The sequence below is a fragment of the Triturus cristatus genome, chromosome 4_2 (genome assembly GCF_964204655.1).
Source record: "Triturus cristatus chromosome 4_2, aTriCri1.1, whole genome shotgun sequence".
Taxonomy (NCBI): Eukaryota; Metazoa; Chordata; class Amphibia; order Caudata; family Salamandridae; genus Triturus; species Triturus cristatus.
Window position 1 is genome coordinate 154,964,538 of NC_140586.1, and position 27,682 is coordinate 154,992,219.

The following is a 27,682-nucleotide window of genomic DNA, read 5'->3' on the forward strand; positions in this document are numbered from 1 at the left end:
CAATCCATTTGTATCTTGCAGGTGCACATATAAATTTATCATCATCATATTGTGGAGCAAACTATTCACCATCAACCTGATATGGCTGACCAAGGCAGTGACTGAGCCAAAAAAGTGGCTCAGTGTCTGTGTGCGATTGTGTGTAGTAGTATTATGTCTAAGTCAGAAGGACTGAGTATTATCGGCACCATATCAGGGGGCGGCATTGGTCTAGATGGCACTTCCTTCCAACCGTAACTTGCACTTCATAACAATGTGTGCTTGACTCACCCGCCAGTCAGCAGCTTCTCTCTCATGGTGGAGAAATCCATGGGCTTCTTGATGACCTTTCGGTACCCTGGAACCAGCCTGGGATTAACAGGTTCAAGGAATGGCCAGGCGTCATCCTGTGACTCCATCTCCATCAGAATTATTCTAGAGAAACATCACAGTAAGTTACACAAGTCTCGGATCTTTAGACTTAAAATTACTAATAAGCCTTTAATCAATTTAAAATATACTACCCACTGACTATATGACAAGCAACCTTTTGGATCAAATGAAGCATCTATTTTGTTTTGTAAGAAGACAGAAGGTAGCTAAGGACCACTGTACCACACCAACTATAAGTTCCACAAAATATGTCCACTTGCTGCCCACCACTATAGGTTAGCTACCAGATAACCCAACAAAGATATTTTTTGTACATTAGAGAGGCAACAGAGTACAGTTAACAAATAATCAGACTGACAGCGTTGATCAAGAGGTTTCTTATTGTTTGAATTCTTTATTCTTCACACGCAAACAGGAGCACAGCCAACACATTTCGCCCAAAATACAGCTTCCTCAGGGCTGTAACATCTGTATACAGCTTGATATATTTAAGTCCTGATGAAGCTTTATTTTTGGGTGAAACTCGTTGCCTGCGCTTTGGTTTGTGTGTGAGGAACAAAGAATCTATACAAAAACAAATCTCTTGATCAAAACTGTGGATCTGATTATTTGTTAACTTTGTGTGTTGCCTCTCTAATGTACAAAAACGAATTTGCTTTAACTGAGGAAAATCTGAGAGGTATCGTAATACTCAAGATATTAGGGAGTTGGAAATATAAAGGATATTTCTTTTTCATTAAAAAATCTATCAAACATTTAGCAAAATAATAATAGATTCTGAAAACATGCAATTCCTGTTGAAAATCACCTCAGGTATCTGGACTGACAGGGGTTACAAATAGTTAATACAGAGGACATCCTTAACTGCACCCAAAAAGACGACATTCCATTTCAACAGTGCATTACCACTGGAAAATTTAAAGTGTCAAAACCGTGATGTAAAACATTTAGAATGACACTTTGATCCCAAAAATAAGAAATGTTCATGAATTAGTGAAAAAGGGATAGTCCAAGAAAGTGTCTCAGAATTGTTTCCTTCTAAAATGAGTACGACAAAAAGAATATTTCGGTATGTCCCCTATCTATAAATTGAACTGAACAGATGTCGAGAGTCAAGATAATAGAAAAAATGTTAATTTTAAAAACAAATGCAAGAAGAACAGATGATGGATGAAATGCTGAATTAATCAAACATTCACCCCCAGTCACAGATCTAGGATAAATCCATAGTTTTTTTTTGCATTTTTTTGCAAGCCACGCAATTCCAGTTTAGACTCAGCCATATGCAAACCAGTCTTGACCCTGTTCCCCAAGGGAACAGTCCAGCCCAAGCTGCGAGGCCATGTCCTCCCTGGACCAGAAACAAGCATCCTGGGACCGGTTTTGGTCTAACACCCCTCATCAGTCAGGCTAGCTTGACTCTTGCGGCGTAGGACCCACGTCTGTGCATACCCTTTCCACTTATGGCGACAAATGCAAAAAGAACAGATGATGGAAGGAATGCTGAATTAATCAAACATTCACCCCCAGTCACAGATCTGGGTTAAATTCTTTGTTTATTTGGATGACACGACATTCCAGTTTAGACCCAGCCATGTGCAAATCAGTCTTGACCCTGTTCCCCATGGGAACAGTCCAGCAGAACTGCTGGGCAAGGTCCTCCCTGGACCAGAAACAAGCATCCTGGGGACGGTTTCGGGGTAACCCCCCTCATCAGCCAGGCTAGTTTGACTCTGGTGAACAAGTTACTTACCTTAGTAATTCTTTTTGTGGTAGAGACTAACTGCTGATTCCTCATCTCAGAATATTCCACGGTGCCAGATTGTATCCAGAAAATCTTGAGCAGTACCTCTGCGAGCCAGTAGGTGGTGTCAAGCAGCTTGGCGTCAGAAGGGACGAGAGCGGTGCCTATATAGACATCACCCCAGAACGCTGACATCAGTTTCTTCTAAGACTACTTTGCACCAAAAACACAGAGCCACAACTGACCGATATGCGACCAGAGTGCAGCAATCTAACAGGCTTTAAGGTGAACAGCCTATATCGCACAGTGGGGAGGATGGGAGGACTGGTGAAGAATTTGCAGTTACAGTATCTAGCAGAAAAAGAGTTACCAAGGTAAGTAACAAGCGTTTCCAAGGTAAGTAACTAATGTAGGAAGCTGGCTCTATATATACTATACCAAAGTGTGGTATTGTGTGCAGAGTCCAGTGCAACCCCAAAGGTAGGCAGAGGTAAAGTTAGATAGCACCTCACTCTCTATTTGTGGTAATATGGTCGAGCAGTAAGGCAGTATCAGAGGACAGTGTTAAGCTTTTATTGTACACAGTCAGCAAATTAATTCACACACTCAAAGACTGAACTTCAGACCAATTGTTTTTGTATAAAAGGAATATGCTACTTACCAGTATGCATCTGTTCTTGGCATGTAGAGCTGCAGATCTACACACTGTGCATAGATCACCATCTGGTGTTGGGCCCGGATGTTTGCACTTGTTTTTGTCTTGGAAAGTCTTTGGAAGTCACGAGGTATGACACTCCTCCTTTGGATCATAGTGCGCATGGGCATCGGCTCCATCCTCAGATTGTTGTTCGCCAGCAGGGAAATGATGGAGCTTAGTAAGAAACAGGAAGGATGCCCATGTGTGGTGTATCTAAGTAAGATAATACTGGAACAGATAAAGGTAGCCAGGGAGGCGGGTGGGCGTGTGTAGATCTGCAGCTCTACATGCCAACAACAGATACATACTGGTAAGTAGCTTATTCCGTTCGAGGAATATAAGCTGCAGATTACACACTGTGCATAGATTGTAAAGCAGTATCCCATCCTAGCAGCGACCACCAGTATCTGTTGCAGTAGTTTGAAAAAGTGTTTTGTGTACAGCCTGGCACACACTAGCCTGTTTAGTTTGCACATCGACACAACAGTGTTTTGTGAATGTGTGCGGTGTAGACCATGTAGCTGCTATGCAGATTTCATCTAAAGGAATGTTCCCTAAAAATGCCATTGAAGCCCCGATCTTTCGTGTAGAGTGGGCTTTAGGAGGAACAGATAATGTACATTTTGCTTTGTGGTAACAAATCTGTATGCATTGGACAATCCACCTAGCTATCCCAGATTTTGATATGGGGTTGCCTTTGTGTGGTGGTGAGAAAGACACGCCTAGTTGTTTGGTCTTACAAAAAGGTTTTGTTCTCTCTATGTAGTATAGTAGTACTCTTTTGACATCTAAGGTGTGAACTCTTTCTGTGACTGTTTGTGGCTGCAAGAAGAATACAGGCAGCTCTACAGATTGATTGAGGTGGAAGGGGGAAATGACTTTAGGGAGGAATTTAGGATTAGTTCGGAGAACAACTTTATTAAGATGCATCTGCAGAAAGGGTCCTTGAATAGTTAGTGCTTGTAGTTCATTAACTTCGTAGAGAAGTGATGGCTACGAGGAAAGCAGTTTTCCATGTTAAGATTCGTAGCTCACATTTATGTAGAGGTTCAAATGGAGGCCCCATTAGTCTTGTGAGAACGATATTAAAATTCCAGACAGGGGAAGGTGGTACTCTGGGGGGAATTATTCTCTTGAGTCCCTCCATAAAGGCCTTTATGGCAGGTACTCTGAAAAGTGAGAGATGCTGTCTATTTTGTAGATATGCTGCTATGGCAGCAAGAAGCAGTCTGATAGAGGTATAGGCTCTGTTGCATCTTTGGAGGTGTAGTAAGTAGCCTATGATGTGTTGGATAGACACATCTAGGGGATTAGTGTTATTGTTATGGCAGTATACTATGAATCTTTTCTACTTGGCTGCATAGCATGCTCTAGTGGTAGGACGTCTTGCTTCTTTGATGACATTCATACAGTCAGGAGGAAGGTTAAGGTAACCAAATTCTAGGACTTCAGGAGCCAGATCGCTAGGTTGAGCTGAGCTGGGTCTGGTTGTTGGATCTCTCCATGGTTCTGGGTTAAGAGGCGTGGAGAGAGGTGTAGTTTTTGGTGCGGAACTACCGAGAGTTCCAGCAGTGTGGTGTACCATGGCTGTCTGGCCCAAGTTGGAGCAACTAGGATGAGCGTTAAGGAGTGTTGCTGTAGTTTGCGCACCACTAGCGGAATGAGTGGGAGAGGCGGAAAAGCGTACGCAAATCTGCCTGACCAGTTCATCCACATCGCATTGCCTCTGGACAATGGGTGAGGATACCTTGCGGCGAAGTTTGGGCATTTGGCGTTTTCTTGGATGGCGAAGAGGTCTATCTGTGGTTGCCCCCAGATCTGAAAAACGGTTGAAGAACTTGTGGATGAAGTTCCCACTCGTGGATTTGTTGTGTTTGACGGCTCAAGAGATTGGCTTTTGTGTTTTGGACTCCTGGGACATGTTAGGCTCGGAGAAAAATTTTCTGAGGTATAGCCCACCTCCATATGCTCTGTGCGAGCTGAGAGACCTGCAGTGTGTGTGTCGCGCCTTGTTTTTGGATATAATACATGGCTGTCATGTTGTCGGTGCGGACTAAGACAGTCTTGCCTGATATTTGTTTTTGAAATGCTTTTAAGGCTAGGAATATGGCTAGTAACTCCAGGTGGTTGATGTGGAGTAACTTTTGTTGAGGTGTCCACCTGCCCTGCATGGTGTGATGTAGTAGGTGAGCTCCCCAGCTGGAGAGCGATGCGTCCGCTGTCATGACTATTTGAGGAACTGGCTCGAGGAACGGTTGCCTTTTGGAAAGGTTCTTGGTGTTCCACCACTGCAGAGAGCGATGTGTACGACCGTCTACCAACACCAGATCTGTTAGCTGACCTTGAGCCTGGTTCCATTGGCGTGCTAAGCACTCTTGGAGAAGACGCATCTGGAGTCTTGCATGAGGCACTATGAATATGCAAGAGGCCATCATCCCTATGAGTTGCATGAACATTCGAGCTGGAAGAGAGCATTGCGGTTGGAATCTGGTGAGAAGAGTTTGGATGCTCACTATAAGGGCGGGACTGGGGTAGGCGAGCGCTCTTGAGGTGTCTATTGTGGCACCGAGGTATTGTGTGTGGGACGGTTGCAGCTGGGATGTGGCGTGATTTATTGTGAACCCCAGGTCGTGAAGTTGATGAATTGTGCCGTGAGTGTGTTGTACACACTGATTGTATGATTTGGCTTTTATAAGCCAGTCGTCTAGATATGGGAAGACATGTATGTGTTGTCGTCTTAGGTGTGCTGCCACTACTGCTAGGCACTTGGTAAACACTCTTGGTGCTGTGGTGACTCCAAATGGGAGTACTTTGAATTGATAGTGCTGACCGTCCACTACGAATCTGAGATATTTTCTGTGAGCGCTGTGAATGGGAATGTGGAAATAGGCGTTCTTGAGGTCTAGAGTAGCATGGAAGTTGCCCTGGGAAAGCAGAGGGAGGACCTGCTGAAGTGTTACCATGTGGAAGTGGTCTGAATGTATGTATAGGTTTAGGGGTCGGAGGTCTAAAATAGGCCTTAGAGATCCGTCCTTTTTTTGGTATGAGAAAATAGAGGGAGTCCACTCCCTTGTTATGTTGGTGCAGGGGAACTGGTTCTATTGCACTTTTTGTAGGAGTTTTGTACTGTTTCAACAGTAACAAATGTTCTTGTGACATTGGACGGTGTTTGGGTGGTATGTTTGGGGGGGTAGATGTTAGTTCGAGACAGTAGTCCGATTGAATGATTTCGTGGACCCACCTGTCTGAAGTGATGTTTATCCAGGCAGGGAGAAATTGGTGGAGTCTTCCCCCGACTGGAGTGGAATAGTCAGGAGGAAGTCATGGGGTAGGTGTGGAGGCAGAGCGGGAGTTGTTGTTTTTGCCTCTGCCTTTGCTGTTATTCCCCCTGTAACCACCCCTTTGGTAACCCAAATTAAAGGTGGATTGTGCGGGAGCTTTATAAGAGGTGGAGGGGCTATCAGAGGAGTAGCCTCAATGGGTGCTTCTAAAGGATGAGCGACGAAGGGACCATCTGGGAGATTGATATTGCAATGTTCCCATAGATTTGGCGGTGTCTGTATCCTTCTTAATTTTTTCGAGGGATACGTCTACATTGGGGCCAAATAGGTGTTGCTCATCAAAAGGCTGATTGAGTATAGAACTCTGTACTTCGGGTTTAAAACCTGATATACGTAACCAGGCATGCCTGCGCAAAAGGACACTGGTGTTGATTGCCCTTGAGGTGGTATCTGCTGCATCTAGGGCACAGCGGATGGAGGTGTTAGTGATGGTCTTACCCTCTTGGATTATTTCACTGGACCTGTTTTTATATTAGTCAGGGAGGTTCTGCATTATGGACTCAAGCTCGTCATAATGTGCCCTGTCATACCTGGCTAGGAGCGCTTGGGTGTTAGCAATGTGCCAAATATTTGCTGCCTGTGACGCTGTGCGTTTGCCAGAGGCGCCTAGGAGTTTTGATTCCTTGTCTGGTTGTGGTGCGTCACCTGACGTTTGGGAATTCGATCTCTTCCTGGCATTAGAGACTACTAGGGAGTCTAGTGGTGCGGGGCCCTTAATGTATACTGGGTCAGTAGGGGCAGCTTTATATTTCTTTTCTATTCTTGGGTTGATGACCCGAGTCCTGACAGGGTCTTTAAAGATCTCTGGTGCGTGCTTAATGATCCCTTTAAGCATGGGCAGTGTTGAGGCGGACCTTTGTGTGGTATCAAAGGTATCCATAAGAAAATCCTCCTCTACTGGGTCTGTATGCAGGGCCACCCCGTGGTATTGGGCAGCTCTTTGAAGGAGCTGGTTGAATCCGATAATGTCCTCTGGGGGAAAGAGGGGGGGGGACGAAGGCCTGGAGGGATAAATATCATCTTGTGGGGTGTAAGGGACATCTGGGACACTGTAATCATCCTAGGGGTCAGGGGAGCCAGTAGAAGTAGGGTCGCCAAGGGGTTGATATTCCGCAACTCCCCCTGCATCATCTGAGGTGTTGTCATTTATCATCATCATCAATTGGGGTAGGTGATGGTGTCGGAGAAGAGGAGGAAGAAGAGGAGAGGGAATCCGCAATGGAGAGGTAGCAAAGTCTCTCTTCTTTGGTGGCGGTGCGGGCGCAGGCATTTCTAGTGGTCGTTTGTTGATGCTGAGCATTAAATGACCAGTCTTAGGATCCTTTATTAAAGTCTTTTGGGTAGGATCTGGACGAAACAGATCATCTGTGGGAGACAGATCCTTCGGAGCAGAGGGCTTCGGTGCCGTAAGTTTTTTGGGCGTCGAATCGGTAGCGGTTCTAGGCTTGGAACCGTGTAGTTTTGAAGTGTCTTTATCAGTTGGAACCCGTTGCTGTTTTTTCGGTTCCGAGGTCTCTGGCTTGGAAGTATCGGGGCCTTTCGGCGGCTGTTCTTTAGTCGGCTCCGAGGGTGTTGTCGGTGTCGAGGAACTGGTGCTAGCCTTCGACGCCGAGTGCTTCGATGTGGGAGCAGCGGTCGGCGTGGATGAGGTCGATGACGCCTTTTTCTTCGGTGCCGGATGTTGCTTTTCGGTACCGAGGGTAGGCTGACTCGAGCCAGAGTCGCCTAAAGGCTTACTAGGCTTCTTTACCGGGCCCGAAGGCGGGGCATGGGAAGCAGTGTCTCGGCGTGCACCTGGGCCCGAAGGTAGAGCTGGTACCGAAGCCTTTTTTGATGGTGTCGAGGGGAGGGAGGGAGTGGGGGGGTTGCTGTCTTCGACGTCGGAATCATCTGCTTCAGAGGCTTCCTCGACTGGACCCTGCTCCGAAACATCGACGCCCTCTTGAAAGATGTCGTCGTGGATCGAAGATGACGAGCGCGCCATTGTCCTTCAAGCTCGTCGGTCCTGGATGGTCTTTTTGGAGCGGAAGGAGGCACAAGCTGGACAGTCTCTGGCCTCGTGCTCCGGTGAGAGGCAGAGGTTGCACACCTCATTTAGGTCAGTGTGGTGAATCTTCAACCCACATCGAGGACACTTTTTAAATGGCGTCCTTTCCATGAGCCGGAGATGAGGCCCGGGTAGGCCCGAAGGCCTTTGTCGATGACCGGAATCGAAGACTTCGAAGTTGAAGGGTCGCGTGTGGCTGGAAACGCGATCAAAAACAATACCGTCGAGATGGGAAGGATTGCGCGTCGAAAGAGAAACCGTTAACGGATCCGAACTGGAACACGAGAACACATCCGAGCCCGATTGCGGAAAAAAACAATTTGAGGATGGAGCCGATGCCCATGCGTACTATGATCCAAAGGAGGAGTCACATACCTCGTGACTTCCAAAGACTTTCCAAGACAAAAACAAGTGCAAACATCCGGGCCCAACACCAGATGGCGATCTATGCACAGTGTGTAATCTGCAGCTCATATGCCTCGAACATATTCTTTTAGTTATTTTATTTTCTAGAACCAAGCAAGCCTATCACAGGTAAGCAATAAATACTTTACAATAGTAATGCAATTGAAATACAGTCTGAATGATAATTGTATATGCACTTTGGTTTGATTCACAGTATGGTTTCAGAGAAATGCAATACTTTGTAAATACAGTACATAGACTTGAATGGGCTTTTCAGTAAAATTACAGGTAAGTTATTTTTTAGATTACTTTTCTTACTCAGAGTACTATACCTGGATACTACTCTGGGACATTCCCTGCAAACAGGTAAGTAAAATCGTTTTTGTTAGTGCAATTTTAAAGAATTTCTTTAGGTTTTCAAACTCCACACTTAGAAACTATTCCATGAACAACAGTCAATGTTATCATATGGAGGAAAATAGTGTTATTGGTTTTAAGGTAAGTATTTGGTAGTGGGAGATGTGGTTCTGGGGGTGGGGTCTCCAAGGGTCAAGGATGCACTCTAGTGGGGCGCTAGAGGGCGCCGAGCAAGATGGCCGCACCTGTGTTAGGCTCTTGCGGTTCGGGGCAACATCCTATCTACATCCTTGCCATCCTGGCCCTAAAACATATCTACATGCAGTCCTGATCCGATGGGTACTGGTGTGCAGCTGCCGATCCCCACAAAACGGACATTTGTGCCTGGATTTGCTGACCTGTGACAGACGAGCCTGCGGGGCGGCGACTCCAGTGATGGTGGTGGTGAGCGCTCCTTGAAAGCGCGATCGGATCCTGCGCGACTGCCGCCTGCTGCACTGCTGTGGGGGCTGAGCGGAGCCTCTCCCTGCTGTGGTCGCTGCTGCTAAATCGTCCTGCTGTCGCCCCTGGCCCGGCCCGCTGCGATCCTGAGCGCGGCGGCTGTGGGGAGTGCTGGAGGAGGTGCGGGCCCGGCGGCGGGTGAGCGGAGACGTCGGCCCGCTGCTGTGACTGGGGTAAGTGCCCCTGCTTGACGCCCCCGGCTCTGCGGGAATATCGCTGGAGCACTGGGCCTCCGCCAGCGCTCCTGAGGGAGGACACTGCTTTGGCCGCCCGGTGCTTCTCTAGGACGCGGCCTGGTGTGGTGGGCCGGTGCGGCCTAGACGGGAGGGACGCCCGGGCCTCGCCACGCATAAACGCTTGCTGGGGTCCTGCGGGGGCTGTGGAGGCTGCTGGATCGCTTGGGGGGAGGTCTTGCTGCCCCTGCTTCGCCGCCCGTGGCGGAAAGAGAGGTGCCTGAATTGCTCGTGGGCCTTGCAGGGCTGAAGGCGCTGCTGTTGTTGGGCCTGCAATCAGATCGAGGCTGGTGACTGCTCTGCAACTGCCTGGATTTCTGCACCCAGAGTCACCCTCAACGGTGGGGCTCCATTGAGAGGCCATACGCTCCCCACGTGTTCCCGCTGATTCCTGCCTCTTGGGGGTGCACTGATTGACTGATCTGGCCTGGGAGGCCTAGCCCTGTCTGCCCGGTGGGATCCGTGCTTCTGGGAGAGGACCATTCCTGGGATGTCCATAATTTTAATTAGCTATCTGGCCAAGTGACCACTAGTAATGCGCTTACGGCCTTGCAGAGCGTGCGTTGGACCGCCTCCCTCTAGCCGGCATGCTGATCCTGCAGTCCCTTGGGGGATACGGCGAGTCCCCTTGGGGGATACGGCGAGTCCCCGGGGCCCTGGGAGTTTTAACCCACCTCACCGGGTTCTCAATGGGGAAATAGGACGGTAGGCAGTCGAAGCTTAACTTTGACACCCGGAACCACACCAGAGCGCATTCGGACCCGGATGGGAACTCTGCTGAGGCTTCGGCCCCGTCGACAGCGGACTTGAAGGAGCTGCTGCTGGTTATGCAGTCAAGCCCGACATCCACAGAGTCCAAAATGGACTCCATGACGGCCAGATTGGATGGCCTTACACAGAGGGCGGATAAGCACGATGACCAATTTACCTAAGCAGAGAGGCGAATCTCGGACCTGGAGGGTACCTGCACCGCCGCCACAAGCCGCGTTTCAGAGATGGATAAAGTATTGAGAGTGATAACCGCTAAGAATGAGGAGATGGAATCGCGCTTGCAAAGGAACAACCTCCGCATTCTAGGTGTGCCGGAGACGACGGCCGCTGGGAAGATGGAGGAATATGTTGAACGGCTGTTGATCGCTCTCTTTGGCAGCGGGGAGTTTTCCACGGTCTTCGTAGTGAAACGCACGCATCGGTCACTGGCGAACCGCCCTCCTCCTGGGGCACCACCGCGCCCCATAATTGCCAAATTGTTGAACTATCGCGATAGGGATACTGCGCTACGGTTGTCTAGAGAGAAGGGCCGCCTACAGCATGAAGGGATGGAGATTTCCATCTACCCAGAGTTTACTATGGCTGTGCAAGAGCAGAGACGTAAATTTCTTCCAGTAAAAAAGAAGCTTCGGCAGCTTACATACCATATGCCATGTTATTCCCAGCTCGCCTGAAAGTAACCTCAAAGGGCCTACAACACTTTTCTACCAACCCGCAGCACACCCAGGACTTCATCTAGACGCTACCGCGTCCAGCTGGGAGCCGCTCATCCCCGGAGCGGCAAGAGGAGGAAAACAGAGGCGCATCAGACATCGAATAAGATAATCTCACGTAGTAGGCAATCCACCCTTCCGGGTTGTCTACTAGGCTAAATGGATAGCTGGAGCCTTCGTGCTACTGAGGTATGATAATGACATCATCACGATTCTGCACTCCTACAAAGGTCTTACCATTGCATGAGACTTTGCCGCACTGCTTTGCTGGACCAGCTTAGTGAATACTGTATTTACATGATGACCAGGTGCAGCTGAGTCACACTCAGAGAGTGGTGGAATTTACCTGCAACCCACGGCCCGGATGCACATAGGCGGACGGGCGCAGGGTGTAGCGCAAGGCATGAGAACACTCTGTTGCTCAAATGCAATTATTTTAGGTTGGATCCACCATTAGTACATTTGCGCAGCCTCCAACAATGCACTGGTTCTCCTGACTTAGCCATGGACAATCCGGCGGGGCACATCTACTGATTAGCTGTGATGGACTAATACTTTTCTACCCGAACACCCTCGCCTTTGCGAGGAGCACCTGGTCGCCCTCTGGCTGCTACCCACCAGGTGAACCCCAGTACTGGACTTTTCATAAAATGTTGGGGAAAATATCTACCCGTCCCCAGTTGGGACCAGGAATGGGGCGGTTGGGTGGGAGGCAATTGACACGGCAGGTTGGGGTTGCTGTTGTGGGTGGGGGGAGGGATCACAATCGTATTTTCAATTTCTTTTCTGGTTCGGCACTGAGCTCACTAAATATAGTGAGGAGCTCTCATGGTGTGCTGTACACTATGCGTTACTAAATGTCATTGATGCCCTGGTGAAATGGAATCACACCCTGGGACACCTCAGTATACCTTTCTAACATGGAATGTGCGAGGCATGAATAATCCCCGTAAATGGCGTCATATACTTGCATACCTTGATCGCCGCAATGTGCTATGTTGCAGAAAACACATCCCCCTCCCAACTCATTCCCCACTTTTGCTAAGCGCTGGGCGGCCCATAGAGGTTTCTCTTGCTACTCCTCCTACGCTCGGGGCACTTGCATTGTGGTCAAACACACGCTCCCGTATACTCTCATCGGATCCCACATAGACCCGTAAGGGCGTTACACCATTCTGTGGGGAAGATTAGCTGGACAAACTGTTACACTGATATCTTGCTATGGTCCCAATACAGATTACTCAGAGTTTTTTCGGATATTGTGGGGGAAGGTACAGGATATAGATACGACACATCTAATATGGGGGGGGGGGATTTTAATGTGACACTCAATCCGCAACTGGATAGGTCCCACCCACAATCACATCATTACACGGCAGCGCAGTCAGCCCTTAAACATATAGTTGAGGAGCGTGCCCTCACGGATCCCTGGAGGACACAGCACCCACTGACTCGTCAGGGTTCATGTTACTCCTCGGCCCATGCTTCATGGTTGCGCATTGATTACTGGCTTGTCGACCGGGGTTTGGCACTTTGGGCGTCGCATACGTCTTACCTCCCTCGCAAATACTCAGACCACTCTCCTGTACAGCTAACTCTTACCCTGATGCGAGAGGAATCTCCCTATCTCTCCTGGCGCCTCAACCCGCAGTCGCTCCTGGACCCTGCATTTAAAGCTGAACTCGAACAAGAGATATCAGAGTTCTTTGCCCGTAACTCTGGCTCTGTCCCCCACTATTCTACCCTTTGGGAGGCATTTAAAGTGATCATCCGTGAAATCAGCATAGCTAAAAGTGGAGGGGTCTTAAAAGATATTCGGAACACACTTCGTAGGATAGAGTCAGAAATAAAGAGCACCGAGCTGACCATTCAAAATACACCTTCGCCATCACTGCGAGCACATTTGCGTACACGGATTACAGACTACCAAAACACTGCGGAGCGGGAGTGCAAATTTAGAGGCAAATATCATAAGGCTCGATGTTACGGAGAGGGTGAGCGACCTGGGCGGGCTTTGGCCTCCTCTAGCCGACCTCCACGGTTTGCTAACACTCTCACAGAAATCGTCGATGAAGACGGGCTCACGCACAGGAGTCCTTCGGCAATATTAGAGGCGTTTCAACGGTTTTATAAAACACTGTATTCCACGCATTGTTGGGCTCCGGTAGACTTTGCTTCCTTCTTTGAGGATACAGCTATAGCTTGGTTGGGTGACGGCCAGAGAGAGTTTCTCTGAGCCCACCATGAGGACGAGGAGATGATCTCTGCTATTATGCAATTACAATCAGGCAAGGCTCCGGGCCCTGACGGCCTACCGGCCGAGTTTTATAAATTATATCGACACATCATCATTCCGATATTGCGGCATGTATTCGAAGAGGCCCGGGAAACCGGTATCCTGCCTCGGTCGATGCGCGAGGCACTTATAATATCCTCACCTAATCCAGGGAATTTGCCCTTTTGTAATTAGATTCGTACAGGCCTCTCTCTCTTATCAATGTCGATGCTAAAATCCTCGCCAAACTTGTTGCTAATCGGATAGGTCCTCTGCCGGTGTTAGTCCTCCCGGATCAATCCGGGTTTGTCCCAACAAGGAGCACCGCCCAAAACTTACGTACCCTATTCGCGCTTCTCCAAGATATAGATCCGTAAACGGAGGCGGCGGCCATTTTCCTTGATGCCACTAAGGCATTTGACTCCCTGGAGTGGGACTACCTATAGTTTGTTCTGGCGCGCATGGGGGCCCCCCCCTCCCTTTCCTTGCCTGGATTAATCTGCTGTATACGGAATTCCGTGCTACTGTAATGGTGAATGGGATGCGCTCATCTTCTTTTTCGCTGGCCAGAGGCACTAGGCAAGGTGCCCACTCTCCCCTCTTTTATTTGCTCTTGCCATCGAACCCCTTGCTGCAAAAATACGACAACAACATCATGAATATGTGCTTATATACCCAGAACGACAGATCCTTATTTCATTATATGCAGATGATATCACGTTATACACCTGCGTCAGCCCGAAATAAGCCTGAATCCCAAATTAAGGCTTTTTATTCTATTCGGTGAGGTCTCCGGAGTCAACATCAATTGGGGAAAGTCCCAAATTTTTCCCCTTACGGCCTCCACTGCCAAAGGGATAACTATGGGCGTGCGCTAGATACCATCACTGACAAAGTTACAGGCTGGATAGCGGTACCCTTGTCAATGGCTGGTAGAGTAGCGTTAATCAAAATGGTTATCTTGCCCAAACTTTTATATTTATTTGTAAATATTCCGTATGCCCCCAGCCGGCATTTTTTTTCGGAGATTAGAACCCAGCTAATAAGGCTTGTCTGGGGGTCAAACAGGCCAGATTAAAATGGGATGTCCTCACGTGTCCCTTCAAAGTGGGTGGGCTCTCGGTACCGGATATTGAATTGTACTTTAGCTGTGCACAGGCGCATTACGGCGCGTACTGGATGAAACCCCCTCCTTTTATGCCGTATCTGGCAACAGAGGATGGGTATATGACCCCCATACCAAGCACGGCCTGAGTGGCCCCGAGCTCCCGCGACACCTTGTACACACTACCATTCAGTCCACGGTTAGTGCGTGGCATGACCTCGCAAAAGCAACCCACTGCGCTTTACTATATTCCCCGCTTCTGCTCCTCTATGGACGACAGGACCTCCCGGTTACACAGGAGGGAGGAAGTCGCCGGCTCCTCCGCAAACTCTCTATTCATACTTGGGGGCATCTCTATACAAAGGTGAAATTTAAGACCAGTGCAGACTTCTTCAAAGATATCAATCCCACCCCACTGGAACGCTTTTACTATATTAGACTCCGTCAGGCAGTGAAAACTGCCACACCTACGTTTCCTCTTGAGCCTCCGATTATGCTTCCATTACATGTGTTATTGCAACAGGAGGCCCCCGCCCACTTGCTCTCGCTCCTATATCGTACTGTACAACTTAATGGGGAATTATGAGGCCCCGCTAGCTCGCACCAGGTGGGAGGAGGAATTCAGACACCCCCTCACGGAGGAGCAATGGACATACTGTTGCAAGCAGACTGGAGAGATCTCCGCCAGCAGTAGATTTAGAATAATACATTACAAGTATATTCACCGTTTATATTACACACCAGCGCGACTGCACAGGTTGAAGATCCGAGACAATGATTGCTGCGAAAGATGTGGTCGGGAAGGGGCGGACTTTAAGAACTTAGCTTGGGATTGTCTGTCCATACAAAGCTATTGGGGAGAGGTACTTGCTGCATTGGACCTCATGACAGGGCCTACATATTCCCAAAGATCCCCTGACTGCCCTGCTGGGCTACACTGCCCCTCTTGGCACTAAAATACGTAAATACACCTCCCTTGCGCTGCTTCTCGCCAAAAGGCGAATCGCTTGCAAATGGAGAAGGGGCAGAGCGCCGAAATTTAAGGAGTGGATTCAGGATCTAATCTATTGTCAGGAGCAACTCCACACATATGCAGATCTTCAACCCCCCTCATCCCGTCCAGCAGACATATGGGCCCCCTTGCAAACCTACTTATTGGAATATCCCCTGGATACAGACGTGGGAATCACATGAAAATTGCCCACAACCCAGCCGTAGATTTTATTGATTGAGCCTGTATACACCGCGCATGGTGGTGGGAGGGGTGGTTTGGGGCGGAGCTCCTGCAACTGTGGGTTACAATGCCTCACCAACTTAGCCACATTCCCTTAGAGCACAGTGCACTAGTGGAACCAGTCCATGGTTATGTTCTCATTGACCGTTAATGTATTTCTTGACTACTTGCTCGGATGTCACTAAATGCATGCTTAGGATTCTCCATAAACGCGGCCGGCCCGGAAGGGTTGTAGGCGGCTTGCTGTGTACTCCCCTATCCCTTCCTGTATTGACCAATATTGGCATTTTCACACTGATGCATTGCCGGCCAGAAGGTGGTTGTAGGCAGTATGCCAAGATGTACACCTTTGTGTTTTTTTAACAACAGATTTTTATTTGTCATTTGCAGAATATACGCAGGGCTCTGTACCCCAGAGGCCACTGCAGCATCAAGTTACACAGTAATAGGACCGCAACGTTGAGGACAAACAGGTGCAGGGCGTATCGGAGGTCGCCAGCTCTCCACAGTAGGTGGAGAGAAAGCACGTGCGCAACGCCACCCGCACCTGCCCCCATAGAAACCCCCATAGAAACCGGCCCAGCACCGAATTCACCAGTCGGAACCAGCGAGGCGTGATCGGGTACGGGTGATTCTGTAATTGATAGAGCAAGCGGGGGAGCGCAACCATCTTAAAGATTGACGATCTACCATATATAGTCAGCGGCATACGGGACCAAGTCGTAATATCTGCACGGACGCGCTGCCACATCGGTGCCAAGTTCCGCTCCCACGATACCTCCGGCGCCTCCGAGGGGAAAACTCCCAGGTATTTAAGTCCTCCGTCCGCAGATGCCCACGCGCCCACCACCACCGAGTACCCAAGACCCACAGTGTGGATTTGCGGGGGTTCATATACAGCCCGGACGTTTCCCCGAAAATTCGCATTATCTCCAGTATGCGTGGTCCCGACCTATCCAATGCTGTTAAAAAGAATAGGACATCATCGGCATATAATGCTATCCTGTCCGATAGGCCCGGGGCCCACTCAAACCCCTGCAACTGTGCATCTATACGCACCCACGCCGCCAACGGCTCCATGGCTAGGGCGAATAAATAGGGCTACAGGGGGCACCCCTGTGTAGTACCCCGACGAATGGGGAAGCCAGCAGAGACCGCCCCCGCCATGCGGACTGAGTCTGTCAGCTCGGTATACAAGAGCATCACATACGACAAGAACCGAGGGCCGAGATTAATCCGGCAAAGGAGGGCAAACAAATAAACCCAGTTTAGAGAATCAAATGCCCTGTCCATGTCCGCCAGTAAGAGCGTCGCCGGCTCCCCCATTCCACGGACCGCCGCCAGTGCTGCATGTGCCCGCCTTATGTTGTGTCGCGTCGCCCTATGAGGCATGAATCCGGCCTGGTCCGGGTGGACCAAAGTCGAGATATGAGGCAGGAGGCGATTAGCCAGGGCCTTGGCCAAAACCTTGGCCTCGACATTTAGGAGAGAAATGGGGCGATATGAAGCATGTTGTTCCGGAAGCCGACCAGGCTTGTGGAACACCACCACCTCTGCATGTCGCCAGTCCTGTGGGAGCCGACCGGCCTCTCTGGCCTCCTCCACCGCCGCCCGATAGTAAGATGCTAGTTGTAAATTGTATCGACGATGAAACTTGCTTGGGAACCCATTGGGTCCCGGTGCCTTCCCCGAATTGAGCTCCCCTAGGGCCTTACTCAGTTCCTCCTCCGAGAAGGGGAGTTCCAACTGTTGGCGTGTCTCGTCGGGCACTGCTCTGTGCGGGAGGTCCTCAATGAACTTGACCACCGTTGCCTCCGATAGGCATTCCTTAGGGGCTTATAAATCCGCATAGTAGGCGGCGAAACTCTCTGCTATGGTCATAGGGTCAATGATCGGCACTCCCTTCTCATCCAGCACCCCCGGGAGGACCTGGGGAGAAAAAACACCCTGGCAGAGCCGATGCAGCATCTTGCTCGACTTGTCGTCCCATTGATGAATTCTGCTGCGCGTCGCAAGCCATACTTGGCAAGCCTCATCCATAAGGAGGGAGGCATAGGACTGCCGTGCCAGCAGTAGATGTCGCACCTCCAGCCCGCCACCTGCCCCCCGGCTCAGACGCTAAAGCCCTTCCACCTCCGCCTCTGCCCTAACCAACTCATCTCGACGCTTTCTACGGGCCGCCAGGCTCCATGCAATGTCCACCCCACGTAGAGTGGGCTTCAACGCCTCCCATAGTATTACTGCACTGGGGGCCGACCCCGCGTTAGCAACAAAATAATCCACGATCGCCTCCCTCATACACGTCTCGTAGTCAGCGTTCTGTAAGTTCCACACTGCTAGTTGCCAGCGAAATGGTTGCCGCCCCCTACCTAACCGCAACACCACGGATACCGGTGAGTGGTCCGACAGCCCCCTAGTAAGGATCTCCGCGGACATTACTCTTGTTGCGATCGCCCGGGGTACAAAGACATAATCCAACCGCGAGAAGGACTTGTGAACCGCGGAGAGGTATGTATATTCCCTCCGATCTCCATGTACATGTCGCCAGGTGTCGACCCAATCAAGGCTCCTCACCAAGGAGTGCAATTTCGTGGGATGAGTGCCCCCCAGACCCCCTCCCGCCCTGTCCCTCCCCATATCCATAACATCATTCCAATCTCCACCCACCACTGCAGCCACTTCCGGCATGGCCGCCCACAAAGAGAGCAACCGCTCCACCAGGGACCATTGTAAGGGGGGAGGAGCATAGACACAGCCGAGCACAATAGACTCCTCCCCAATCTTACCCCGAAGAAACCGGTACCACCCCTGCGGGTCAAGCCACTGTTGTGCATGCACGTATGGGACCCTACGATGTATCAATACCGCTACCCCCCTAGAACCCTGTATGAACCCAGCGTGAAAGACTTGCTGGAATCCATAACGCTGCAGGCACAGGGCCTTAGAGCCCATCAGATGAGTTTCCTGTAAGAGGAGAATGTCAGCTCAGACCCTTTTTGCCTGACGCAGGACTGCACCTCGCTTAATTTTGTCCAGAACCCCACGTACATTCCAGCTGACAATGCGGAGGGTGCCCGGGGACCTCCCAGCCTCTACGTTCCCCACAGCCATGGGGCGATCAGCCTGGTTGGAGCACGGATATGAGGTCCCAACTGCGGGTGTGTACGACCAGATGGGCAAAATGTAAAAGCGCAACTCGTCCCCCTAACCAAACCCCTTCCCCATAACAAACCCCCCTCCCCATGCCTCAAAAACACTGAAGTACCTGTCGCGGCGGGGTTGACTCCGGGCCCCCAACAGGGGGGCACGGACCGCACCCGCCAACGGATCCCCAACTGACAGCCCATATCGCCCAGGCCCACCCCCCACAACCCTGAACAGGTGGGGACACAGCCCTCCTAGAAGCTCCATCGAGACCCCTAAAAGCAAACAGTCACATAGTCTAAAGAAGGAAGCGCCCCAGCATCACCCTCCTCACAGGCATCAAGGATCCAATGTCAGGGGCTGGGAGACAGGGTCCTCCCGAGCCGGGGCTCCCCGAGAAGCAGAGCGCCCCTGGGAGCGCGATAGTCCATGCCCTCTCCGGCACCGTCCACGAGCATTCCTTGACGGCCCCTCACTTAAGGATGAGTCTGACTGCAGCCCAGCCGGCGTACGCACCCGCACTCTGACAGTTTCGTCGGTCCACTTAAAGACCTCTTCCGGTGAATCAAAGAAGTGGGTGCGGGATTGAAAGACCACTCACATGCGAGCAGGGAATAGGAGAGCATACGGGAGGTCTCTCAGTCTGGCCTTCGCCGCCATGAACGATTGGCGTTGTTGCTGCACAAGTCGTATATAATCTGGGAACACCAGGATACGTTGGTTATTATAGAGCAAAGGTTCTTTGGCGCGGGACTGCTTCAGCACAGTGTCTCGGTCCAGATAATTCAATAGTCTCGCAATCACCGGTCTTGGACGAGCCCCCACCGGTTTCTGCAGAAGCGCTCTGTGAGCCCGCTCTACGACGAAGCACCGGGACAGCGCATCAGGCGGAAGCCAACTCTCCAACCACTGCGTAAGGAATCGCTCCATGCTACCATTCTCACACCCCTCCAGAAAGCCAACAAAGCGCAGGTTGTTCCTCTGGGACCCTCACTCCGCATCCTCGACCCGGAGCGCCAAGCCCTTCTGGATGCTCTCCAAACCCTACACTTTCTGCTTGAGGACCCCTTCCACTTCCATCTTCCACCCCTGATATGCGGGCTTCTGCCTCCGTGATACAAGACACTGCGTTCCGAAGATCTTGGCGCAGTAACATAACATCCGCACCCACTGCGCCAATTTTTGCATCCAGCATATCTCGGGATTGGGTGATCGCCACCATCAGGGCCACATTGTCTGGTACGGCATCCTGAGAGGCCCCGGCGGCCCCACCCGTCGCCCCCGGGCCCGTGAACTTGTCTATCGGCCCATGTTTCGTGGATCCGCCACCACCCTTGTCTCTCGTCATGACAGCTTGCAGCGGACTCTCCGCACCTTCAGGCCAAGGTGGACGTGGCACTTGCACCAGTGCCTCCCCTGTGTCGGCACACCGTAGGCAGAATCGTTGCCCGGCCTGTGCCCAAGGAACGGAGGGAAGGAAGGGAGAGAGGCGGGAAAGCACCCCCAGCCCGGGGCCCGCAATCCACCGGCAAGAGCCTCAGCCCTCAAGCCAACCTCACCCCAATCCGCCCGTCAAGGTCGTCAAGCACCCAGGCCGCGGGGCCCCGCCAGTAACACCGTCCCCCTGACCTCCAACCGCTCGTCCGCCGTCTCAAAAGGGCGCGGCTCGATGCAGCCGCCAATCACAGGCCCCGCCGCCACAGTCCGAACAGGTGAACGTACACCTACACAGGCCAACCAACTGGTGTTCACTCCCAGGGCTCACGTAGCGGCAAAAGTCCCTCAGGATACGCCGCCCTCTCCCTGTGGCCGTGCCGTTCCTTCTGGCCTTTCTTACGCCACGGGCTCGTCACGGGACGTCCCCGATGGAGCACACTCCCTGCCCGGCGAGTCTCTTCAACAGCCCAGGGCACCCCCAAGGCCGAGGCACCACGTGGCCCGATTACAGTCCTCACCCCCGGGACCCCGCGGAGCAAAGAGCCTCCAGGCAGCTCCCGTGAGGCCTCCCTAGCCCCACCACCGCGGCCCGATACAGCCGCCGATCCCCCAGCACCAGAATCAGTCCCAAGATGGTGGGGGGGGGGGGGGGGGGGGGGGAGGGAGAAAGGGGCACTCGCTCCTCCCGCTGCCACTGCCCCACTGCGTCCGCCAAATGTCTGGGAAAGGGGCCACCGCACCCGGGGCCGCAGAGACCGGCCTCGCTCCCGGGCACACTGTTCAATCACGGGCAATATTCTCCGCTGGCCGGGGCGTACCCCCCTCCCCTCAACTCCTCACCAGTGCTCCCTATGGCGACTTGTGCTACACTGGAGCCGACCTGCCCCTCGAAAATCACCGCCGCCACCGGGCCGTCTGCTCCGCAATCCGCCGCCTCAGGCTCCCTGGGGCCGCCGCGCGACTCACGTCGGCTCCCGGATGCACCAGAATCGAAGCCCTGCCTCCGATCCCCAGGTCGCACCTCGCGCGAGCGCCGGCATCCAAGTTCTGCTATGCCAGTCGCCGCCTTCGCGCACCAATCGCCCTCTGCCAGTGACCGGTGCCGCCACGCTCCCTCCAGGACTCGTCAGGGGGCCGAGGGAGCCAGGATAGTCGTCAGATAAACGTTGGGCTGGACGGAGCTGGCTAGCACACGTCCGCCATGTCGGCTCACTAGGCCACACCCCGTGTTTTTTTGAAGTGCAATAAATGTTTTAAAAAAACAAAAAAAGGGATGCACTCTAGTTAGACCCTCAGCAGCACTAGGGCGGCCGGGTGCAGAGTGCTAAGGCCCAATGTTATCCAATGGGGGATAGGGAGCCTTCGGTTGGTGGCTGCTGGCAAGCAGGCCACTTGGTTGTGGGAGCAAAGCTCCTGGACTTTAGCTCAGGGCAAGTGGGGAAACAAAGTAGCACCAAAAGGTGCACCCCCAGTGGCACTAGGGCGTCCGGGAGCACTGCGGGCTTGGGGACGAAGGTCTTCTGGGTGCGATCACTACTTTGAGAGGTAAGTTGGGAAGTTAGGGTTGGTTAGGCACCGTTGGTTTGGGCACACAAGGCCGCGGGGCGTCAGGTGCAGAGGTGCCTTTTGGGGTTGGATCCTCTTACCCACTCCCGGTTGGAGGGACCTTCCGGATTTAGGCTGCAGGCGTCGAGTGGAGGTAGGGCAGGGATCGCCGGATCTCGGGTCAGGATCGCCGGGGTGAACTCCTCGTAGTGTTTGCCCATTCGAGCTCTGGCCGTGGACGGCGGGTGCAGCGTGGGGCAGATTCGCGGTGTCAGGCCGGAGCCAGAGGTTGCCGATTAACAAATCCGGTGTTCATGGGAGACAAAGTCTTTGGGCCTAAAGGCAGGCAGGTCCTCAGGGGTTTTCGAGGTAGCTGGCTGCAGGACACACCAGGATTTCGCAGAAGCAGGTTCGAGGGGGAGACAGGCCAGTAGGGCTGGGGCCAAGTCAGTGGGCGTCTTCCTCTTGTTAGCTGCTGCACAGCTGTTCGGTCCTTCTTCTTCTTGTAGTTTCTTCTAGTCTGAGGAAGCAAGGTTCAAGGGTGCCCCTAAATACTAGATTTAGGGGTGTTACAGGTAGATAAAAGGCAGGGACCAATGAATCCTTACCCTGGGGTGGGTACAGCCCCTATTATGCCTCCCCCTCCAGTGGGAGGGGGGCATGAGCCTGTCCTTGGTTGGCTGAGTTCCCCCATCTTTAAGATGGCGTGGACTGAGAGTTGTGCTTCACCTTGCCTCCCCCACCTGAGGGGTGGAGTTGGCAGAGGTGGGCACACCTCTCTTCCTCACTTATTTTTCCCGCCAGTTCTCCCACCCAAAGTGGGGGTCAGAACCAGTGGTGACCAGTTGCTGAAAGCAGCAAGTGGCCTGGGGAAGCTCACAAAGGCGGCAAACCTTTGAAGCTTCCCCTTCGTGAACCCCGCCCATCCTGGGGGAGGAATCTTGGCACCTCGTCCCAGGATGTACATTGTTTCAGACCCTAGAGAGCAGCAGGCTCTCGACCCAGGGGACTGGTGGTGGCAGCTGAAAGCAGCCACTCAGCCTAGACACTAGTGGTAGGTTAGTTTTCAGGGGGCATCTCTAAGATGCCCTTTGTGCGCATTTTTCATTAAATCCCACACTGGCATCAGTGTGGGTTTAATGTGCTGGGAAGTTTGATACAAAACGTCTCAGTTTTCAGTGTTGCCATTATGGTGCTGTGGAGTTCGTAATGACAAACTCCCAGCACCATATACTCTTAATGGCAGCACTGCACTTACAATGTCTAAGATTGGACTTAGACACTGTAGCGATACAGGGCTCATGCACCTGTACCCTCACCACTGGTATAGTGCACTCAGCTAGAGGGATAACTGATCTATGCCAGGGTAGTGGGTTGTAGGCATGGCACACAGAGCTGTGTGCCATGTCGACTCTTGACTTTGTTCTGCATCAAAATATGCAGTATGCAAAGGCAGTGTGTGTGTGTGTGAAGAAGTACAGGGCCTCTAAGGGTGGCACAATAAGTGCTGTAGCCCTTAGACGTCTTCCCTGGTCACAGTGCCCTGGGTACCCCTGTGGTAGCATTTACCAGGGGCTGACCTGTGGCCAGAGATGCCAATTGGGTTGGTTTTGGGGAAGGAACACAGGCCCTGGGAACCTGATTGGCAGGGACCCAGGGCATATCAAGTGAAAGGGCATCAGCAGTCTGGCAAAAAGTGGGGGGGTTACTGCAACAGAAACCCACTTTCCTACAACTAGTTCCTCTACTCAACACTTCTAGCCGCAGAATCTGCACCTTAGAGTAGATACCTAAGCAATACCTCCCTGGAGGTATTTCTGCAAACAGGTTCAAACCATAAAGTCGTGGAGCAGCGAACGGGCAAAATGACCATCTCAACGGATCTGATTACACAGTCAGTAGTGCTAAGTGAATGTGTGGAGTGATGCTCATGTGGCAGCTTGACAGATGTCAGGACAGTTACCACGCGTGCTAATGCGGTAGAAGTGGCCTAAGTGAAATGGGCCCACAAGCCCTCAGGAGACTGCTACAGGTTAGTGTAGCAGATTTTGATGCAAAGTACAATCCATTGAGAAACAGTCCATCTCTGCACCGCCTTGCCTTTTTTTTGATTGTACACCTGTTGCTCTTTGGTGCTACTGAAGAAAAAAGAGATGGCTCTTTTAGGGTCCAGATGATGTAGCTTCTCCTCTCGTTTGAAGGATGAGTCAGAACGAGAAATGTCAGCAGCATGATGATTTGGCTGACATGAAAAGTAGTGACCACTTTCTGCAGAAAGGAGGCATGAGTCATGAGTTCCAACCAGTCTGTCCTGGTAGAAGCTGGAGTGTGGAGGACTAACCTAAAGAGCGTGAAGCTCACTGACCCTCCTGGCCGATGTAATGGAAACCAAGAATGTCGTCCTGAATATCAGGAGCTGCAAAGGACATGGGAAGCACATAAGGAATTTCAAGACCAGATTGCGGTCCCATTGGGGCGTGAAAAAAGGGGTAGGAGGGAACACATTTTGCAAGCCCTTACGTGTCACAACAGGTGAATTGTGAGCGATGATCTGGCAACTAAAAAAATGACGAACTGGCAGAAAGATAACCTTTAACAGTCCCCAAGACAAAGCGTTACTGGTCAAATGACACCAAAAACAACAGCACCTCCAACAAGGAGGCAGAAAGTGGACTAATATTGCTGGAATAACACTGTCAGAACCCCGTTCAGAGGGCCACGGACCAAACGGGGGTTACTGGACCCAACCATGGAGGTTGAGGCCTTTTACTTCTTATGTCACAGGACCGACCTACTATGGATCCCAAGCAATTGGACCAAATACCACTCTAGCACTTGTACGGTCCGAGCAGCCCAAGGCTCCCTCAAAACAGGGGGAAGGGATAAAGGGAGGGTGGTGAAGAAGGCCTTACAACTCAACATGCGCACAGTAGCAGAAATATATGATTGTCCAGCCAAATACTTACTTTATGATAAAAGTATTTTTATTATACTGCTATTGGCACAAAGTAAAATACGGCAAACACAAATAACTACACAGATCCCCTGACGTCAGGGGTCTAGTGAGTCTTTAAGCGGTACCCGGGGGTCGCCACTATTCATCTGAGTCTCAACAGTCCACTCTGATTCTATATTTAAGTCACAGTGTTTCTGTGCAGGAATGCTATCTAGCAAGCAAGTTTCCCTGGGGCCAACAGGCCCGGAATCAATCTTACCTGCACCTGCAGGCTTGGAGCGACCAGAATTCCTGAGTGTTCCCTTCCGCAGGCGCTTGAAGTAGCAGTAGCTAATTCACGTGAGTTTGCTGCACGTGGCCCAGGACTGCACTCAGCAGTCCTCACAGATGGTGGTCCGGTCACAGCGGGGAACAGAGGTGATTTGTAGCTCCTCCTTTCAGGTAAGTTTTTGGTCCGTCCCACAGTGGGAAGGGGGGACGGTGGGGGAGCGGGGGTGATGCGACAATCCTGATGCAATCCCTCACCTTGGTGATGGTGCGCAGGGGCTCCCACAACAGCCTCACTTCTCTGGGAATGGTGACCTCCTCTGGCATACGGGGTTAACATATCCTCAATGTAAACCGGCCCGCTAGGCACAGTAAAGTCATCAGCACCCCTTCCTGATATACAGGGTCTCAGCCCACTACCACACAATGGCTACGGCCCTCACAGCACACAATCTTCTCATGGCGGTGCCTTCTGGCATATGGGGGGAGCAGACACCTCACTATGCACGGGCCTGATCTGTGCAGTGATGCAAATGGCTCAATTCACGGAGGACCACCTCTGACATATGAGAGTCACCGACTTAGTCCTGCACACGGGTAACCACCCAATCGGTGCAGTAGCCATCTCCTCACACCTTGCAACTCACCTGAATTAGTTACTGAAGGGGAACACTCAGGAATTCTGGTCGCTCCAAGCCTGCAGGTGCGGGTAAGATTGATTCCAGGCCTGTTGGCCCCAGGGAAACTTGCTTGCTAGATAGCGTTACTGCACTGAAACACTGTGACTTAAATATAGAATCAGAGTGGATTCTTGAGGTTATTGCTTACCATTGGGGCGGATGGTGCCTGATCCTCCAGCCAACAGGATGGATGTGCTGTGTAGAGGATCCATTCAAGAGGTTTGGCAGGTAAGGCACTTGGAGGGGCAGGGAACTGGACAGTATGCTAGAGGAGGGTTCCAGGTCCCTTATGGGACCCACGCTGTGGGAAAGTGGGTTTGTGCTGTAGTACAACCTCCCTTTTTACCAGGTTTGTGATGCAACTTTGACGGAGTGTGCACTGGAATGAATATGCTACTTACCAGTATGCATCTGTTCTTGGCATGTAGGGCTGCTGTCATTCATATCTGTGCATAGATCGCCGCCTAGTGTTGGGTCCGGATGTTTGCACGTTGTTGTCCTGGAAGAGTCTTCGAAGTATCACGAGATAGGTGACTCCTCCCCTGGACCACAGTGCGCATGGGCATCCTCTCCATCCACAGATTATTTTTCGCCATTGTGGCAGTGATGGAGTAGATACAGTAAGTGATGACCATGCTATACAGTAATTCTGAGAGCTGCAGCTGCTACAGGCACCGGGGAGGAGGGTGGGCGATATGAATGTCAGCAGCCCTACATGCCAAGAACAGATGCATACTGGTAAGTAGCATATTCAGTTTGAGGCATGTGGGCTGCTGAATTCATATCTGTGCATAGAATACATAGCAGTACCTCCTATTAGCGGCGGCTACCAGTGCCAGCTGCAGCAGTCTGAAAAAGAGTTTTGAGAACAGCCTGTCCTACAGCTGCCTGCTGTTTTGAGTGTACATCTACACAGTAGTGTTTGGTAAATGTATGTATAGTGGACCATGTGGCTGCTCTACATATTTCCTGTAAAGGAAAGCCATGGACGCCCCTAACTTTCGTGTTGAGTGGGCTCGTGGGGGAATCGTTAATGTGCGTTTAGCCTTTTGATAGCAAATTTGAATACATTTAACGATCCATCTGGCTATACCTGCTTTGGAAATGGCGTTGCCCTTGTGTTGTGGAGAAAAGGCAACGAAAAGTTGTTTTATCTAGTGTATGGAGCATTCTCTCAGCGACATTTTGTGGATTTTGAAAGAAAACAGGCAGTTCAATAGTTTGATTCATGTGGAACTGCGATATTACTTTAGGCATGAATTTGGGGTTGGTACGTAGTACGACCCTGTTTGCGTGAACCTGTATGAATGGCTCTTGAATGGTTAGTGCCTGGTGTTCACTAACTCTTCTTAACGAAGTGATTGCTACTAGGAAAGCTACTTTCCAGGTGAGGAATTGAATCTCACATGAGTGGAGAGGTTCGAAGGGTGGACCCATCAGTCTGGTGAGGACCAAGTTGAGGTTCCACACCGGTGCTGGTGGGTGTCTTGGGGAAATTACTCGTTTAAGTCCCTCCAAGAAGGCTTTGATGGCAGGCACTCTGAATAAAGAGAGGTGCTGCCTGTTTTGGAGATAGGCTGCTATTGCGGTCAAATGGATACGTATTGAGGTGTATGCCAGATTGCACCGCTAACAGATTTTGTTTTGAATGGATGCGTCTAGCGGGTTAATGTCATTGTTGTTGCAGTAAATGACAAACCTCTTCCATTTAGCTGCATAGCAAGCTCTGGTAGTGGGTCTCCTGGCCTCCTTGATGATCTCCATACAGTCAGGTGGCAGGTTTAGGTAGCCAAACTCTAAGACTTCAGGAGCCAGATTGCCAGGTTCAGCTGTTGCGGATCTGGGTGCTGAATTTCGC

The 27,682-nt window shown here is 51.3% G+C and overlaps 1 protein-coding gene across 1 annotated transcript in view; it reads right to left on the reverse strand.

The window, feature by feature from the left end:
* The window catches only part of BAZ2A (bromodomain adjacent to zinc finger domain 2A), a 1,031,051-nt gene that overhangs the window by 59,138 nt on the left and 944,231 nt on the right, over positions 1–27,682 (reverse strand). Inside the window, exon 29 of the mRNA XM_085600883.1 lies at positions 271–414. Within this exon, the coding sequence (XP_085457009.1) occupies positions 271–414 (144 nt within the window). The remainder of the gene's footprint in view (positions 1–270; positions 415–27,682) is intronic.